General features: G+C 35.0%; 1 protein-coding gene across 1 annotated transcript; it reads right to left on the bottom strand.

Annotated features, from left to right (window-relative positions):
* Positions 1–2,344: 2,344 nt before the first annotated feature.
* On the bottom strand, positions 2,345–15,160 carry foxg1a (forkhead box G1a). The gene is given in 6 exon segments (XM_056477405.1): positions 2,345–2,575; positions 13,793–13,873; positions 13,876–13,999; positions 14,001–14,186; positions 14,188–14,556; positions 14,558–15,160. Coding segments are annotated over 5 exon segments (1,260 nt in total). The 5' UTR covers positions 15,080–15,160; the 3' UTR covers positions 2,345–2,575; positions 13,793–13,814.
* Between the last annotated feature and the right edge of the window lie 3,750 nt (positions 15,161–18,910).

Here is an 18,910-nt window from a genome sequence, read left to right as displayed (position 1 = left end):
TCTGGAGCCATATCTGCCCTAATAGCCGCACAAGTGCAATTGACTGGTCTGAATGACAGTCTTGTTTATTTAAAAGGCAAGTCAAAAGAATATGAATCATAACTGCTATAATCAACAGCAGCATGACCACGGATCAGCACGCAGAACAGTTCGGGTGAATAATTAAAGCTAATAGGACGCATGGCATAGATGTAACACAAGAAAAAAGGACACCTGTTTTAAGACAGAAAAATGATCGATACATAAAGGTGATGAGAGCGTAGGCATGGTGATCATCGATGGCGCTTTGTGATGCAGAATTGATCTGGGCCGCAGCCTGAGAGGGGCGCAGCGGGGCTGCCGTTTGTTTAGTAAACTCCCATGAATCCAAGTAGATAATTGCTCTGTGAAATTGGTGGCAAGGGCAGCTTGGGTTCCGTGTTCCGCCCACCTAGAGGGCCGAATGAACGTCTGCATCTTTATTTTCTCAAATGATCAAAACCATCGCAGCGTGAGCAGTACACGAGGAGAGAGGTATTTTATTGGTGCACGTTGTGGAAAGAGGAGTGCGCGAAGGCCGCTGTGTTGAAACTGGGGCTCGAGCTCTGATCCTCCGTGTTGAGTCTCTGTGATGTTGCTGCTGGTGATGATGATGATGATGACTGCGACTGTTTATTGACTGCAAAAAACAACACATACGGCATAGCGGTTCTCTTCCGATACTCATTCAGAAAATCCTCCTCCGTGCTGATTTCAATTTTTGTAAGTGAGGGCCTTAACAAATTATTTGAAATAACTTTTCTAACTTTAATCTCTCTCGTTTTTGCACCTGTCCTTTTGTTTGCGAGATAGATACAGTAGATAGATTCTCTTGATGGAGAAGTCAAGAAATAAAAGGTTATAACGGTATTTTATTGTTATTATCATCCCGTTGATCAGGAACTGCGGTAATAAAATGAAATTAAGTTTTAATTAAAGTTAAATAGAAAACGAAGTGTGTGTGTGTATATATATATATATATATATATATATATATATATATATATATAATATATATATATATATATATATATATATTCTAAATATATAAATTTAAAATTTAATTTAAAATTCGAATAATGTACACACATTCAAAATATACACAAAAACGAACCGTGCTATTAATATAATACAATCATATAGCAGTTCATAAACATGGACATTTTACATCAAGTTTCATATCATAACATTTTGATTAAATGGACTTATTCGTTCACATAAATATTAAATATGAATGCAATTGAATTTGTAATTAATGTCTGTGGTTACATTTGTAATTGGTGTTGGCCACTCATCTCATTATACTCAAACCCAACCATATTATAACATCGCTGATATTAACTGTATTCAATTACATTAAATGTTTTTTACAATTCAACACAAACACAGCAAGTGCCTTTTACCTTCAACTTTTTTTTACATATGTATTTTATAGACACCTAATATAAAATTGGTCATATATATGTTTACCATAAATATATATTTACATTTTTGCGGCAGGATTGTTTTTTCACACTATTTCATTATGATGTTTTCTCACCTACTGTACTGTAAGAAAGCAACGAAAGGCCCTCATTATCTCCTGCATGATGTATTAGTTGTCTTTGAATGAGACATGTGTTGTTTACTTTCAAAACTGTAGACAATAAAAGATGATATCTCTGGAGACCTGTAATGTCTGCAGTGAGTGAAGCCTCTGGGTGTTGAAAGTGTGCAAGCTTAAACCTCTCACATCACATGAGGGAAATGTGCCATGATACACGTTTACTTTTTTTTTTTTTTTTTTAGAATAAATGCATGAGATCTCTCATTAAAATAGCTGCTTTGACACTGATCCATTGCGTATGTGTGTGTGACTAAGGAGACCTTTGTTCAAGGTTTACAAGCTGCCATACACAAACACGCATAAATCTGATATTATTTAGGCATCAGTCTCATTTCTGTCAGCAAACTGGCCAAATGTTGGGAAACATTTCAGGAAATGCAGCAATCTAGAAGCTTCAGTGGTCTTGCAAAAGCTTCTCTCTCTCCCCAAAGGAATTAACGACAACAGATATGTTTTTTATCTCCCAAAGTAACAATTTACTGGGTCACAGTAGATCAGCGTGTTTCCTTCTTTACAGCAAAAACATTAGCAACAGGGGAATACTGTCTTGACAACAAACAAAATGTCACAAAACATTGCTTGTAAAATATACAGTTCTTCATTCGTTGCACAATGCCAAGGTTTTCATTTCTAATTAATTTAAATTATAAGATAAGTCTAGAGGAAGAAGAAGAAAAAATTAAACTACAAAGGGATGCAAAATAACAGTCTTGGGTTTGTACAATGCTTCTGTTTTCTCTTCTTCTTTTTTTTTGTACTGACAGCAATTTAATCAAACTGTGACTTCATGCCCTACTATTTGCAAATTGTATAGCACCTCTAAAACATAAAGGCAAAACATTTCACAAACAAGTTACATGGACCTTGATTACAACTGTAAACATTCTCAGCATGGGTGAGTAACGCATCACAGGGTGGATTCAGGCTACTGCAGCACACACTGCCAGACATCTAGGAGGAAGACAATGACAAATTTAAGACTGTTATTTCTCTTTTCAGTTTATGCACATCCCTCTATCCCCCCTCCCCCTCCTGCCTCTTTGGCACTAAGAGAAATGGTGACACAGTAACACTAACAGATGCCAGATCATTTTATCATAAGGCAAGATAACTGTAATATAGCTAATTTTACCTTGTATTAAAACAGAAAAGAAAACATATGCTGCTGAAATGATAGTGGCAATAACAGTAGCAGATATAGAAACAGGGTGATCTCAGAAAAACATCTTTAACATCTGTATTTGTGAAATAAAAATCTTACAATTTATTCAAATGCACAAAATATTTTGAATTGGAAATAAATGGGACATTTTAAAAGACATCCAAGTTATGCTCTGAATATTTTAGTAGACGTAATGAAAAAATGATTTTTTTTTTTTTGATGTAGAAAAAGAATAAACAATTGATTTATTGATTGATGAATCAAAGAATTTACAGTGCTCAGCATATAAAAGTACACCCCTCACAAATCTATTGAAATACAAATCGTTAAAATCCATATTTTTAATAGGAAGCTGTACAATATTATATTTGTGCATATAGTTTAGTCAGTACTGAAGCCAAATCTGGAGCTTATCTAACAAATAACTTACGACAATGGTCCAAAAACTAGTACACCCAAATTTATATGTTATAGAGAAATCATGAGAAGCAAAAAAAAAAAAAATTTTGTTGAAATTTTGTAGGTTGTAATTTTTTTTTTTTGCAATATATTGATTGAATTTAATTGTATTTTTATTCAATTTCTCAATCTGTTTGGTGACTAAAATATTATTTTAATAAATACATTTGAAATCAGAATTATTAAACCCTCTTTGAATTTTTTATTTTTTTAAATATTTCCAAAATGATGTTTAACAGAGCAAGAAAATCACAGTATGTCTGAGAATATTTTCTTCTGGAGAAAGATTTATTTGTGTTATTAAATCTAGAATAAAAGCAGTTTTAAATTTTTTTAAAAACATTTTAGGGTCAAAATTATTAGCCCCTTTAAGCTAAATATTTTTTTCAATAGTCTACAGAACAAACCATCATTATACAATAGCTTCCCCTAACCTGCCTTGTTCACCTAATTAACCTAGTTAAACCTTTAAATGTCTCTTTAAACTGGATAAAAGTGTCTTGAAAAATATTTAGTAAAATATTATTTACTGTCATCATGGCAAAGATAAAATAAATCAGTTATTAGAAATGAGTTATTAAAACTATTTAATGTTATTAAAACTATTTTATGTTTAGAAATGTGTTGAAAATATCTTCTCTCTGTTGAACAGAAATTAGAGAAAAAATGAATAGGGGGGCTATTAATTTAGGGGGTTTAATAATTCTGGCTGCAACTCTATATGTTTAATAAATCTGTTTTGTGCAAATGCACCAAAATACATTGCGTATATTCACTAAGAAATGGATAAAATATAATTTTTCAAAATGGGGTCTACTCAATTGCTATATTTTTACATTTTCAAGCGATATTAAAATGCTTCATGCCTTGTATTATTTTTCTTGATTAATTTAATTAATAAACAAAAGAACATAAAATTACGTCTTTCTGTTTTATTATTTTATTTAAAATTAGTTCTCTGTCTGAAAGCAACCAATAAATTTGCGATGGACACCTCAACCAAATATATTTTTTGTGAATAATAAGCTAGCCTTATTTTTACTGACAAATCAAGCATTGCTGAATTGTTATCACATAAGATAACGGCTATGGATAGCAACATTTTTATTGTGATTCTAGTACAATTATTTATTTCAAATACTATTGTATTACATTATACAGTCATATTATACAAGCATTTGCAATTTCCCCAGTTTATTTTAGTCAGTGGCTAGTTACACTAAAATGTCAACACTGCGTTTTCCTTGTTAATACTGAATTTCACATTTGCATCCAGTCTTGATAACCATATGACACGTCCAAATAATATGTGTGACTTAATCTCTTTTCCTTCTTTTTGTCTGTCTCCCTCCCTTTCTCTGGTCCTCCTTGAAGTGCAGTCACTCTGACGAGGATGAATAGTGAAAACTATTCACTGTGTCACGGGTTTGTGCACAGAGCATCAGAGGGACAGAGCTGAGGTCAATAGGAGGCACCTTAAACACCCTTATTTCCTCCCAGCCTCAAAATCGCAATTTCACAGTGCTCTCATTTGGGACAACTTATTTTATATAAAAGTTTGAATGTCGCTGTGCGCTTCACTTGTTTGATTTTCGTATTTGCCTACAAATACTTTAAAAAGTGCTTAAAGTCACGCCACTCAATACTGGCATTATTGCTTCTTCAAAAGAATATCTCTTGCACCTCAAAGCAAACAGCCAGATTTTCTCACAATATCAATACTCTCATTTCCCCCTTATACCTTTATTTAACCTGGGAAAACTCTTAGAGAACAGTTTCTCTTTTGCAGCAGTGCCCTGGATGGAGGAGGGGTTAAGGGGACCAGAGTAACATGATGCAGCACTCAACTTGGGGTTAAGTGCTTTGCTCAGGTGCACAACGGCAGTACTATACACTAGGACCCTTCTGTTACCCATTCATTCTCTTAGGTGCCCCACTGGGGAATCAAACCCACAGACCCCCAGTTTGTAGTTGGTAGCCCTGCGCGCTTAGCTAGCTACCCTATATAGGCACGCATGCTCCCTCAGATCTCGGCATCTTTCCTCCTAGTCAGTTCTGTGGAATTCCCCCTTGATCTTAGCCAACAATGCCTCACAAATTAGAGCTCCATTGGTTTGCAATCTCATCTCAAGTCCTTGTGCCCAAATCCTCTGGGCCTGTCTCTGTAACATCCTCAAACAATCGGACATCTTAACACATCTTCCTGTGTACAATCTCCAGCAGGCTGGCGATAGAGAAGTTTGCCTTGTTTGTTGGGCAGCCAAAGTCTGTCTGTAAGGCACCTTTTTTTATCAGTATGAAAAGAGTCCCCTCCTCAGAAAGCGATGTGCTGATGAGATACTCCATGGGCACGGATGACCCACATCTATCTGCTATCTTTGGAACTATGCCACAGCCACCATTTAGAGTATTGTCCATTCATAGTATTTCACAGGTGTAAGAATGATCATCCATCGCCCTGTTACAGATGCCACGTTTTGCATAGCATTCAGTCGGGGTGATAAACGGCGTAGTTTACTTAAGATAAATGACTTAAAACCGAGGCTAGTTTGCTAGCATGTCTGTTGGTTAGATGTAATGTTTCTGGAATCTAATCAATTCGAAATAATCAGTGGAGAGAGCGTTTATTTTATGCGGTGACCGTCTGTTTTTCTACACGCGGTGCATTAATAATTTTGCTAATTCGTTGTAAAGTCTTGACATTACCCAATTGGGTAACATTAACATTAAACACAACCAGACAAGGCAAAACGTACACTTCAATCTAAGTTCATATGTTCAATCTATAGCCTAATTCGCGTGACGTTAATATTAATATTTGTTTACAATCAGAGAAGATGTCAACGCATGCGTCGCGTGCCACGGGGGTTTGGCACCTGTTTGTTCCGTAGGCTATATGTGTTTAAATGAAAGCTGAGGAAAAATTCTCGCTTGCGCAAATGTTGTAAAATATTATGGCTCTAACAAATCCGCATGCATTTGCATTTGAAATTAACAAAGGAATTAAATTAGGCGAGGCAGCGTTTTCCTCTCTGGTTAAGTTGGCTGTCTGTCAGCAGCACCGTGTTCAAGGCATACTGATAAAAGAGGTGGGCGCGGGGCTGTATGAATGAATCTGTGCAACACCATTGCAGACGAATAGTTGTACAAGATCAGAAAGTAATCTTGATATGTTTAACAAGCAGCCCAAAGCGAAGCCTGATAAATAATAAAGGAGCTTTTAGTGGATCCAATTTATGAAACATTAACTCTGGGGGCATAATGGAGTAATTAGTTTTATCTCACGTTGGATGTTATTGGACACTGTGCCGCTGAATGAAAACTTTTATTTTCTTGGCCTGACTGTAAAAGACAACGGGGAGTAATTTTCTGCACCGGGAGAGAAGGGTGGTCTCTAAATGCTGCTGGTGAGATCTGGATGTTCAGGTACAACACAGTGTTTATGTAGTACTCCCAAAAGTGTATCAAAGTTCGGATCCATGGAAATAAAAGAAATGTCAAACAAAACAAGCATTAGACTGCATAAAATAAAGTATGGACAAGGGAAACAGGTGAGGCTTTGTTTAGGTGGCTGAGGTAGATCAATATCTCGGCTTGCAGGCCAGGAATCTTGCCCGTTTTCCTCTAGCACTCTGCAGATCAGCTTACGGCTTGTAGACAGACTGTCGCCTATACCTCACTGACAGACAACCTGCCTCACCCCAAATACTACACAAAATATCTTCATTATCTTCCCGAGCGACCGCTCGAATTAGTAAGTCGAAATAATGTCAAAAACATGTATAGGAGGAGATCGAGAGAAATAATCAACGTTATCTGTAAACAGTGAGGCAGGACATGGCTTTGTGGTTTTGTCAGCCTACGCGTGTTTATGATGGGACCGTCTTTAAGGCCAGGCCCGTCCTACTATGGGCCTCCTCCGCCCAAGAGTCTAACCACATATAGACAGTGTTTGTCCAAAACCTTAAAATGTCGTTTAAACTCTAAAATTTGAATAAAATACGTATAAACATTTTTTTTATTCGTATTGTTATAGATTTAGTCAGACACCATGACGTGTGGTCCACCAGGCCGAGCGGAAGTCGAAAGAATCGATAGATGCATTTGTGCTCGATTGGTCAAACTGACAGCAAGCGGGTTTTCAGGTTTTTTTTCTTTCCTACTTGTTTATTTTTATATATTGTTATTATTTAGTTATTCATTAACATGGGCTTGCTTTTTACATTTGCTAATCCCAAATGTAGTTTATTTTGAAGATGGAATTATTTATTCAAATATTTGGAAATGCCAACCATTGCAACTTTCCTCCAATCGTTCGTTAATGTTTTGTTTTGTTTTTACAATATATCTGTTTCTCTACTAGTTTTTGACAAATATTTTAACTATTAATTTAGTTCTTACCTTAAGTTTTTCTCTACAATTCGAATAGGTTTTAGAATTATAAAAGGAAACCGACAAATTTACCAATGTTATACACCGGCATAATAAAATGTCTACATTGGCAATTAGGTTTGCTTGTGCAAATTGTAATAAAATTAAGGAAGGAATTTAAACTATATGTCAAATCATGTACATATGTAATATGTCAAATCAAATACGGAGTAGATCCAATAAACATGGCGTTAAATTGAGTGGTGAAATTTATATTTACAACATTAATATTAACTCTGCAACACATATGGCATGGTATATATTCACAGGGGGAAAAATCAGCTTAGACTTTTGTGAATGGTACGTAATAATTTTACTAGAGTCTCACACCGATATGACATCACAAATAAGAGCTTGTTGCATGAATCTATCAGCCGTTTCAGAGGCGCGAGTGAGAATTCATTACAATCAGCAGTTCTTTTTGTAAGCCTGGTGGTTCCGTTTCGGTCACCCAACCCGCACTGGGAGTTTGCAATTTGATAGCACGAAGGCTGTGATTCCACGCATTGTCTCGAGGCTGCTTTTGATAGATAGTGCTTTACAAGTGAAAGAGTGATGTCAGGTAACAAGAAGAATTTTGGCACCTGTTGGTAACGTTTAAACGTAAATAAAATAATAAGTAATAAAATAATGAATAAATAACACAAATGATAAAACTGTATTTTAGCCTTATAATACGTTCAATGCTAATGACTGGTAGTAAATAAATAACTAAAATATAATTAATAATTATTATTATTTTAAAAAATGTTTATAATTGTTGTTCATTTGCCTGAATGAATGTTACTGCATCATGCATCCCAGGTGGTGTTTCCTTCTTGTGACTAAATACACCAGACTAAACATATTGGTTTAGCGCATGTCTTTTATGTGTCACACAACTCTCCAAAAATGGCTTTGGGTCTGTTATAAGACTGAGCAAACGAAATTATTGCTCAAACTATCACAGTTTTGTACATAGTGTAGAATTAGGTGGAAGAAGTAGATTAAAATTACAATTCAAGTTCATAAAATATGACCGCTATAGACTAAATCACCAGATAGATACTAAATATAAGCGCAAAACGGCAAACGTCTGAACGCGCGTTTACCATACAATTAGCAGAACTTTATATGCCCTATAGGCGTTTTTACAGCCTTTTACCACAAAATCTGTGAAACGTGATGAATAAATAAGTAAATTAATAAATAAATAACTTAACAGACAGTAAATTAGTCACCAAAAGCTGTCTACACCGCTGACTAGTGACAGAAATGTGGTGAAAGGAGCGCGCATTAATACTCCAATGAAAGTTTAGTTTTACAATTTTGCCATTTTGAATGCACATTATTTCTAAGCTTATATAGCAACTGATTATTACGCGAGAGAATATTGGCAAATATATTAATTTATCATTTTGAATTGAAAATGTTTTCATTGTCACTAGCACGCACAATTCAGAAGAGAGAAAGAGAGAGAGAGTAGGGGAAACAAGGGCACAAATAATGAGAACTGGGGAAACCAGCAGGCCAAAGGACACACGAGAGTCCAACAACTTTAAAAATAAAACAGAGAAAACATAAATACATTTAAAATTAATAAAATGAACATTTCACAATGTGTGAATGTGTGTGTTTTTTTTATTTTTATGTATTGCTAAATATAACCCAACTCACTTTTATTTTTAGTAGCTTATTTCATTGAGGTTATGTGGATATGACCGGAACACAAAAAAGTATCAGTGGAAGCTTTTGACATATTATTGTGGTAAAATTAGACAAAAATATAGAATGATTTAAATAAATCGATTGTTAGACTTTTGATAGTCGCATATTAAAGATTAATACATTTCAAATAATTGTACATTCATATTTTGCACCACAAGACATTTAATATGTAATATGTTATATTTATACACACAGATAGATAGATAGATAGATAGATAGATAGTAGATAGATAGATAGATAGATAGATAGATAGATAGATCAGAACCATTGGATCAATTTGAAATGTATACAGTTCAGTAGTATATAAAATGCTTATTACCGGAGAGACCCTGGATTAAAAGAATTACATATTGATTTTAAACAATCCAATTTCATCACAATACAAGTTGTTTGTTTAACCCGACAGCTCCCTTCACTAAGTCGGAGCTTTACACGCACTCATTAAACGATTATTCACGATCTGTCAATGTTTTCTGTCACTAGCAAATATTTTACTACAGTATAGACGGGAGTATACCTCAAAACTTCTTCCAAAACAGCCTGTTGACCCAAAGGAATAGAAGAGATTAGCCTACCTGCCCTAAAAGAAGAGTAAACCTAGTCTTTTATTGCTAAAGGATGTATTTTTATGCGTTTCTGTCAAATTATTTATAAAGCCGATATACACGTTTGTGCTCACTTTTCTGAAAATGATGTACATTCTTTTATTATTATTATTTATTATTATTATTATTATTATTATTATTATTATTTTAAATGTAATTGTGTTAATTGTATTGTTTCAATTATTTTGTCACAATACATTTATTATCTATATAATAATAATAATTATTATTATTATTGTTAATAATAATAATAATAATAATGCTTAAACATGTAACTTTTTGTGCATAAATTTGTTAAACTATTACAAGCTTAGTGGGAGTAAATTTCTGTATAATCGCTTGTATTTCACAGCTTGTAAATGATATTACAGTTCGTCTTGCCACAGGGAAAACTACGTTTACGAGAGGCCATGCATTTTGCAAAGATATGAAGTTAATGTCACTACAGTTCTGCGTCATTCTAGCGCCCTCACTCTGTCTGGCTCGTCTGGCTCACATTACTTGAAGAGAGGAAACGTCATTTGCATTTTACAAGTATTTTAATGGTTCAGAGTTGGATCTGCTTCGTTAAATCTTCGTTTTACCACACCATTATCCGTCCTTTGGCGAAAGGGAATGAGCATGATACCAATGATTTTTTATCACTTATTCTTACTTGGCCTTTTCCATAGGGCTACAGTGACATTTTATAAGGCAACTAATAGGCTACTAAGCAACAAAATTACACTATCATAAGCGCCAAGGAGAGATTTTTTTATACATCTACATTTGCAAATAGCAAAACGGAATATTTAAGCACAAGCTGTCGCAAGCAAGATATTCATTGCAGATCTGACATTTTGTTAGAATAGATCGAACAGTTAGCACGTTGGCATTAACATTTGGTCATAAAGCTCAAATAATTATCCGCATTATTTTATGCATACTCTAATTGCAATTTATATGCAATAAATTTTCTATTCACTTAAAATATAATTTATATAAAACCATGTATTGAAAAAAATGTTTTCTACAACATTCGTTGCCTACATATTCCATTGTATTTTTTATTTTTGATGAAATTCATTAGCGCTGTCCGCATACTGCGATATTACTCTGCTGATGTGCTTGCGTGCTGTCCCCATTTCCCCCTCAGTCTCCCTCTGCCTCGGGTAATAAGCAGAAACCACGCCTTTTGTGTAGCCTGTGACTAAACCCGGCTTACAAGATCTTGTCAAAAGACACAAAGGAAAAATAACTATTATATCAAATGCATCGCTTCATCTGCATACATTTCTGTGCAATTCAGTGCAAGCGATTGGTTCCACGATTCCACAGAATAAAACTGAAAGAAAAAAAAAATGATTCCCTTACAGATTTCAATTATTGGTACAATTCTAGGCCTCCTTTCGGCATCAGGTAAATTGATTGTTATAATCTTGATGTGGACCGGAAGCAGAGGTAAATCAATTAAACAAGCTCAGAGCAAAAGGAAATAAATAAATGACTACCCAAAAGATAATAGATTTGCTGTCACTAAATCCCATAAAACCGCTTTGTTCAGGAGGCTACTAACGTTTAATTTACATTACATGCAAGCTATGCTTTTGATACATAGCCTACCCTCTATTAATGGCTAATAATCACAAGGTATATCTTAAGACAAATAAACTGTAGAAAACACTTAAAATAATGCAAATGTAATAATGCAATGTAATAATACTATGTAATGTAAAATAAATTCATGTCAAATGAAACGTTTCTTATTAGTTTTGTATTAATTGTATTAAAATTAACAATAAATTAATTTGTATTATTTTAATTATTTTGCAGCTATATATAATATATAATATTATTTATTTTATTTATTATTATTTATATTATATATATATATTATATATATATATATATATATATATATGTGTGTGTGTGTGTGTGTTGTGTGTATATATGTAAACACACACAGCACACACATCCATATAAACGTATAAAAAAGAAAGAGGGCGGAAAATACAGAGGTTGCTTTAAAATAAAACCATGTGCATCTCAGCAAGTGTACCAAGTTAAATTACTGTCGTATGAAAAATTCCATTTGTTTTTACATTAACAAAATATAAATACTTATATTTGACTCCTAAATTTGACCTCTTCTTTTTTGCTTTTGTTTTTGAGTGGTCACCCCGTTTAACATTTGAGTGATAACATCTTTCGAGGAGATATTGAGTTGCACCGGTCTATTGTATAAAGCACAGAGGTTATTGCATTACGGTTGGGTAGATGTAGCACAATGTCTCTTTTAAAATCATGGACAAATTACTGGAATTTACGTGTTGAAAGATAAGCTTTTTTTGTACTACTGCAACTAATGATTCTATTATTGGCCGAAAAAAATAGGCGCTGATAGTGATCAGGCGTTATGCATTTCTCTGTATGGCCTCTACAATCAGGAGACTGTTAATAAATGTGTAATAAGCAACAGTTAAATGTTTCAGAATTTATACATTTCAGAATAAACAACAAAAAGTAAACAGGCAAATTGATTAATTCGATTCTGAGCCACATTGTTCAGGTCGGTTTGTAAGGCCTATGATAAGGATATTAAACTAAATCCACTTTCCTTGTTTGCTTTTTTATCTTATAGTTAAAGAAGCACGGAAAAAATAATTTCTTTTTGTGTGTGTCATGTGTTTTCCCCCTTGTTCTGAAATAATATGTTAGTTAATGTTTGTAACACATTGCAGGCCAGGGCCTTCAAAAATACCCGCAAACTGTCGCTTAAATGTTTTAGTAAACACACTATGCTAATCAGATATTGCCAGACAGCTAAATGCTAGTTCTTCAAAAAAGACAAAATGTTCGTAATAAATGTACTTAGCCTACTTTGTTTATTTTGTTCGGTTAACAGTTTAAGCGACAAACACGGGCAGAAGACCACAAAATCACAACCATGGAATTTAAAAGAACGGACATAAACAATCACTCAATATTTTATGAGGCATTTACTCAACACGGGTTACACGTTCGCAAAGTTAACCTATAGTTACAAACAGGTATTGACATTTCACTAATTACAAAAAGAATGTGACCTGCATGGTGGTGACCACATACAGTAAATATGCAAACCACAATCTAAAAGCATTCATTACGGTCTGTCCCCTTCAGAACTGTATGTAAAGTTATGAATACTGAAAAAAAACTATATTTTGTTGTTGGATACCCATTCTTTGGTCTACCAAAGAAACTGTATTGTTAATATATGTATAAAATGCACTGAAGATGCATTACTCAGTCTTTATTATTATTTTAAAAAAGAACAAAACACAGGAGCCACGGATTTGAACGGGCATTGTGCACTTATAGAAACATATTTATTTAAAAAAAATGAAAATAAAACTTTGCGTTAATTTCTGAAAAATCTCATCCACCAGTGTGCTTATGATACGTCATAATACTGCAAACATGATGACTGGAGGTTGTTCTGCAATTAGTATTAGATATTTTAACATTTAAACTTAGACAGAACTGCAACTGCTATTTAAATAAACATTCTAAAGTAATCATACTGCCTTTCAATAAAAGAAAAGAAAAAAACTATGCTTCATCTTTTACTCTGGTCACATTGCACGTTGCTGACAGTGGAATAATAAAACAGTTCCGCGACACCTTGACGTTTGTATACAATCAGAAATAAATGCAGAATAATAATAATATTAATAATAATAATACAAATACCTGGAATTCGGCTTGCATTGTCCGTTCATTCTCCTTAATTTTTTTTCATTTATATATATTACAGTGTAAATTGGTGTAAAATGTTCACTTACAGTCTGATCCTGTGGATGCTAGTTAGTGTATAAGTGGATTTGATGTTGACCCTTGATTCTGATGTGTGAAGTAGTCAGAAGTCCGCTGGAAAGTCCGGAGGAAAAACTGGGTAGGGAAGGCCTTAAGGAGTCACACGGGAGAGAAGAGGCCGTTTGCGGGGAGGAGGAAGAGGCGGCTCGGGAGCTCATGGACGTGCTGCTCTGGGAGGGTCATGGATGGGTGAGGTACATGGGGGAAGAAATAACTGGTCTGGCCCGCGAGCAGGTTCACCGAACACGGATTCAAAGAGTACGTCCCGGAGCAGGGTACGGAGAGCCCACATGGCACTGAGGCGGCCAAAGCAGCCGCTGTGAGGTGGTGTGTGGCGTACGGAATCTCTCCATTTACGAGTCTGTTCAACACTCAAGCCATTTGAGGCCGGGAAAGAGTGATTGTTCCCCAAACTGTTTTGAGTCAACATTGTGCTATAGGACATTGGGTGACTAGGGTAAGCCGACGACGCGCCGTTGTAACTCAACGCGCTGCTCGCCCTCGGATGGTGGAGCGACAGGAACGGCGACATGGGCCAATATAAAGAGCCAGCTCTATCCATAAAAGTCAGTCCGGTGGAAGTAAGCCTCGCGCCTCTTTTAAACGCCAGCTTTGCCCTAGAAGTGGTCGACCTCCGCCGAAGTTTGCCCGTCGTGCCACCGATGAACACGTCGTCGCTGGAGGGGTCAAGCATCCAGTAGTTCCCCTTCCCGGGGTCATCGTAATGTCGGGGGCACTTTGACAAAACATTTGTTCAAACTCAAGTTGTGTCTGATGGAATTCTGCCATCCCTGCTTGTTCTCCCGGTAATACGGGAAATTTTTCATAATGAACTCGTAAATGCCGTTAAGGGTTAATCGCTTCTCCGGACTCTGCCGAATGGCCATCATAATCAAAGCGTTGTAGCTAAAAGGTGGTTTCTCGTACTTGCCGTTTTTCTTGTCGCCTTCTTTGCCTCCTTCGCCCTCTTTCGCGTCCCGTTTTTCTTCCTGCTTCTCCTTCTCGTCCGTGCACGAGGAGTCGTGGGATGAATTGTCACTTTTAGCGCAAGTGTTCTCCGACTTTTGCTCCTGTACTTGGGCAGGTAAAGGAGTCTTCTCTTCTTCTTCGTGCACCGTTCTGTGGTGGTGTTGTTGTTGCTGGTGGTGGTGGTGATGGTGGTTGTCGCTTTGCACGGCTTCGGGAACCAGACTGTTTATACTGAACGATGATTTAGGAATCATTTTGACTTCTTTTCTTTCTCCCATATCCAACATCACAAGTAAGATAGAGTAGCAACAACCACCAGCAGCAGCAGTTGGACTTCGAATCTCTTGCTCTGGCAACTCCTCTAATTAAAAAAAAACACACGCAACAACTATTTCATGTTCCTTAAAAACACGTCGATATGAGACAGCTAGCTACAATTAATTACGGAGCCACAGACACTAAGCTGTAAAAAAAATTGCTTGAACCTTTTTAGAGACTGCAGCCAACCACAGCAGCATAAGTATTAACCGTGCAGCCAATCATTGAGCAGTTCTTAGCGCCTGTTCCAGTGCGTAAGGATACACAAGATCCACCAATGCTCATGCCCAGTCAACAATGGCTTTCATTTCCCCCAGCAAACTCCTACCAAGAAAACAGACCACATAACCTCAATCAATTTTTTTTGATAATTGTAGAGTGCTGTTTCAACATATCCATGCGTCCTCAATTTGTTTTCATACCGCAGGGGGAAAAACAAAAGGGACTCTAAGGTAGCCACAAAAACAGGTACTACTTCCTGTATCGGAAATGTATACCTTTATATATCTAGAGCTATATACGTATAACCAGAGTAAATATTAGCATCTAAACAGCGGCGGTATGGCTAGATTTGTAGCTTTTGCATGAATTGTAGGTCCTTTCAGACAGCGGATGCCTATTTAAACGCGTTTATAAATGTATTCGATCTCGTGCATCTATCACATTTTAAGGATTTTTTTACACACGGAGTTATGTCCGTGCATGTTCTTAGCGCTCATTCGCACGATTATATGAACGAATCTGAGAATAAATATTATGTTCATCCACATATAAAGACTATACGCATTTTTATTCCCAGCGCATTTTATTAATCAGGCAAGAACCACCACCGACAGCAACTATTGCAAGACATTTTGCAAGATAAGAACAAGTTTAAACTCGATTTCAAATTTTTCTACGAATAGTAGTAATATAGTCACTTGATAACATTAAAGAAGATAAATGATAATAGGCTAATAATAATAATAATATAATAATAATAATAATAATAATAATAATCCTATTGTAATAGTAATGCAAGTATAATAATTGATTTCTGGTTGTGATTATTGGTTGCTATTTTAAAAAATATATAAATCACACTCACCCAGTCTTTATTCACACACAGATAATAACCAATAACAGTTTATCAGAAATGCAACTTCTCGCGTTAGTGGAAATTATATAGGCTATTTGTAGCCTTTAAGATGGAGAATGTCGTTTGTTGAAACAAAATAGATACACAGTAGCCAACCACATGGAAAGCACAAGTTAAGACCCCTAATATTTTATTTTCAGCAATATGAGAATATACATGCAGTCAATGCTTTATTTTTAATATTAAATAATTACAAAACTTGCTCCAAGTTCACGGATAGCGACAACAATTAATTGCTGTATATTTCGGGTTGAAGTTTCTCTAATGGAAGGGGTGATATGTGTGTATTTGTGCTGGAGACGTTGCAGGGGGGTTGACTGAACAACAGACACACGCACGGCACACACGCATTCACATGTGCAAACAAGTCGTACACACAGACACACGCAAACAAACAAACAAACGGATTCCCACAAGGTGGAATTTAGAGAATAAACTCAGGTCTGTATTGAAAAAATATATAATATATATTCTCAAAAATACTTAAAGTAATATTGTTTAAACTACTGTATGCTTAATAAAATGATACACTGTTATTGTTAAAGAAAACAAAAAAACATTTTTATTGTTATGTTGTGCTTGTTTTATTTTATTATTTATTTTCTAGAAATATACCAGATGTATGAACTCACAGCTATAATTTCAACTCAAGAAACAACAACAAAAAGCTGAGTAAATATTTGCGGATTATTTGGCGACCTATAATTTGAATGAATATATTAATAAATTGTTGTTGCGTTAAACACATCATTGCACAACCTAGCATATTTAACTTCATACAACAAAAGCATGCAAACCTTGCACGTTTCCCTTGCACCGGTTGCAAAACATTTATATGTTATTATGACTTGCATTTCAGACCTTTTCCATCAACGCACAACCCACATGTTGCTTTTAATGTCCTTTTATAAAGGTATTGACCCCCTTCCAAGTCAAAGGAAATTGACAATTAAGCGCGTAAGATTGTGATTTTATAGTGTTAGGTTGTTTGTAGAAATGACACGTGCTCGTATTCCACAACATTTTAATGTCTCCTCGCCAGTGTCTGAGACCAGAAGTGGAGCAAAGGTGCAAAAAAAGTTAACGCAAAACAAAATCAGACAAGATCAAAATGATTAAAATCAGAGAGTTACTTTTTAAACTTCCCTCATTTGACTACAGTTGTTCTCACATTTTCCATTTAACGCAAATTGGCAGCACAGATGATTTTGCTGTTGCAAATATTATCTTTTATAGCCTATAGCAAACAAAAGACTGCCGTTAACAACATGCACAGACAGGCCTGAGATTAATATTATCTGATTAACGGCATGAACTTGCGACATTATTATATTTGATGTAGAGTCTGATAAATTGTCAAAAGCACTGGAGATCGTTAGATTTATAGAATTCATTCATTATTATCTTTCAGTATCAAAAACTATGTATACACATCTTGTGCTAACGAATACCAAACTAAATAAACGAGAGTATATTTCCATAATTAATTTATTCACTTATTTGCTTCAGTATTTTATTTACATCGAATCAACCTGAATGCGTATCGATGTACTTGAGACAAGGTAAAATAAATGCTAATGGTGTACAAGCATCCTACAGCAGTGCTAGATATGTTTTTAAAATGTTTATTGAAATTTTTATAGGTAAATAATGTCCAAGAAGACAATTCTATAAGCTATACCATGGTTTAAAAATAAAAACAGGATAAATATTTAGGTTGTTGGTTATAGTGGCTGATGAAGTTGTTTTCAGCAGAAATGTGGGCACTTCTTTGGAATGACTGAAATGTTCATGAACATGTCGCTTAAATAAACACAGTTGTCACTTACCTCAACAAACACAGGCCTGTGTTGAAAAGAGAAGCGATAAACAGGGAGGTGATCCTGGACAAAGTCAGACCTGTGTCTTTTCTAAACTGCAGTTTGTGTCTTTATTATGCTGCCCTCTAGTGGCGAAACAATCTTTTGTGCTTCCACTTCATTCAACAGATGTATTTTTTTCTTACAGCACTAGTATCAGTAGGGTTTTTTCAGTTATAATTAGGGACATGACAAAACATATACAAAAATCAATTATAGCATAATAAATGTTTAATAAAAATAACAATAGGCTAAATAAATGCCTAAATTTTGCAGGCCAAAAAAAGCTACCAGTTAAATTAAAAGAATAGTCTACTTTTCATATCCTTTTCATATCATTTTGAATCATTGAATTTGTTCAAAATTTTGTATATTTAACAAGACTTATGATGAAATTCATGATGAAGTAGTAATACTGTTTGTAAAGGTAGTATAAGTGAAATTAATCCTATTTTTAAAAAGGTTCAAACAAAATGTAAATGCATTTTTTGTGCTGTCTGTATGTGAAGACTGTATGTTTGTTGGCTGCAGCCACTTATGGTGATATGATTATGCCTTTCAACAAAGAAATATAGACTATACATTTTTAAATGTGTTTGTTTATTTGTTATGATTATATTATTGTAAACAAACCAAAGACAAAAACCAATGAAGTCTCAAAGTTTTCACACAAAAAAATAATTCAGTCGTGGGTAACTTTTATCATTTTGTATGTCCACTACCAGTCAAAAGTTTGGGGTCAGTAGGATTTTTAAATGTTTTAAAATAAGCTTCTCCTGCTCACCAAGGCAGCATTTATTTCA

Source organism: Danio aesculapii, chromosome 17 (genome assembly GCF_903798145.1).
Source record: "Danio aesculapii chromosome 17, fDanAes4.1, whole genome shotgun sequence".
Classification (NCBI taxonomy): domain Eukaryota; kingdom Metazoa; phylum Chordata; class Actinopteri; order Cypriniformes; family Danionidae; genus Danio; species Danio aesculapii.
Note: the sequence above shows the minus strand (reverse complement) of the source record. Positions and strands in the feature narration are given on the sequence as shown.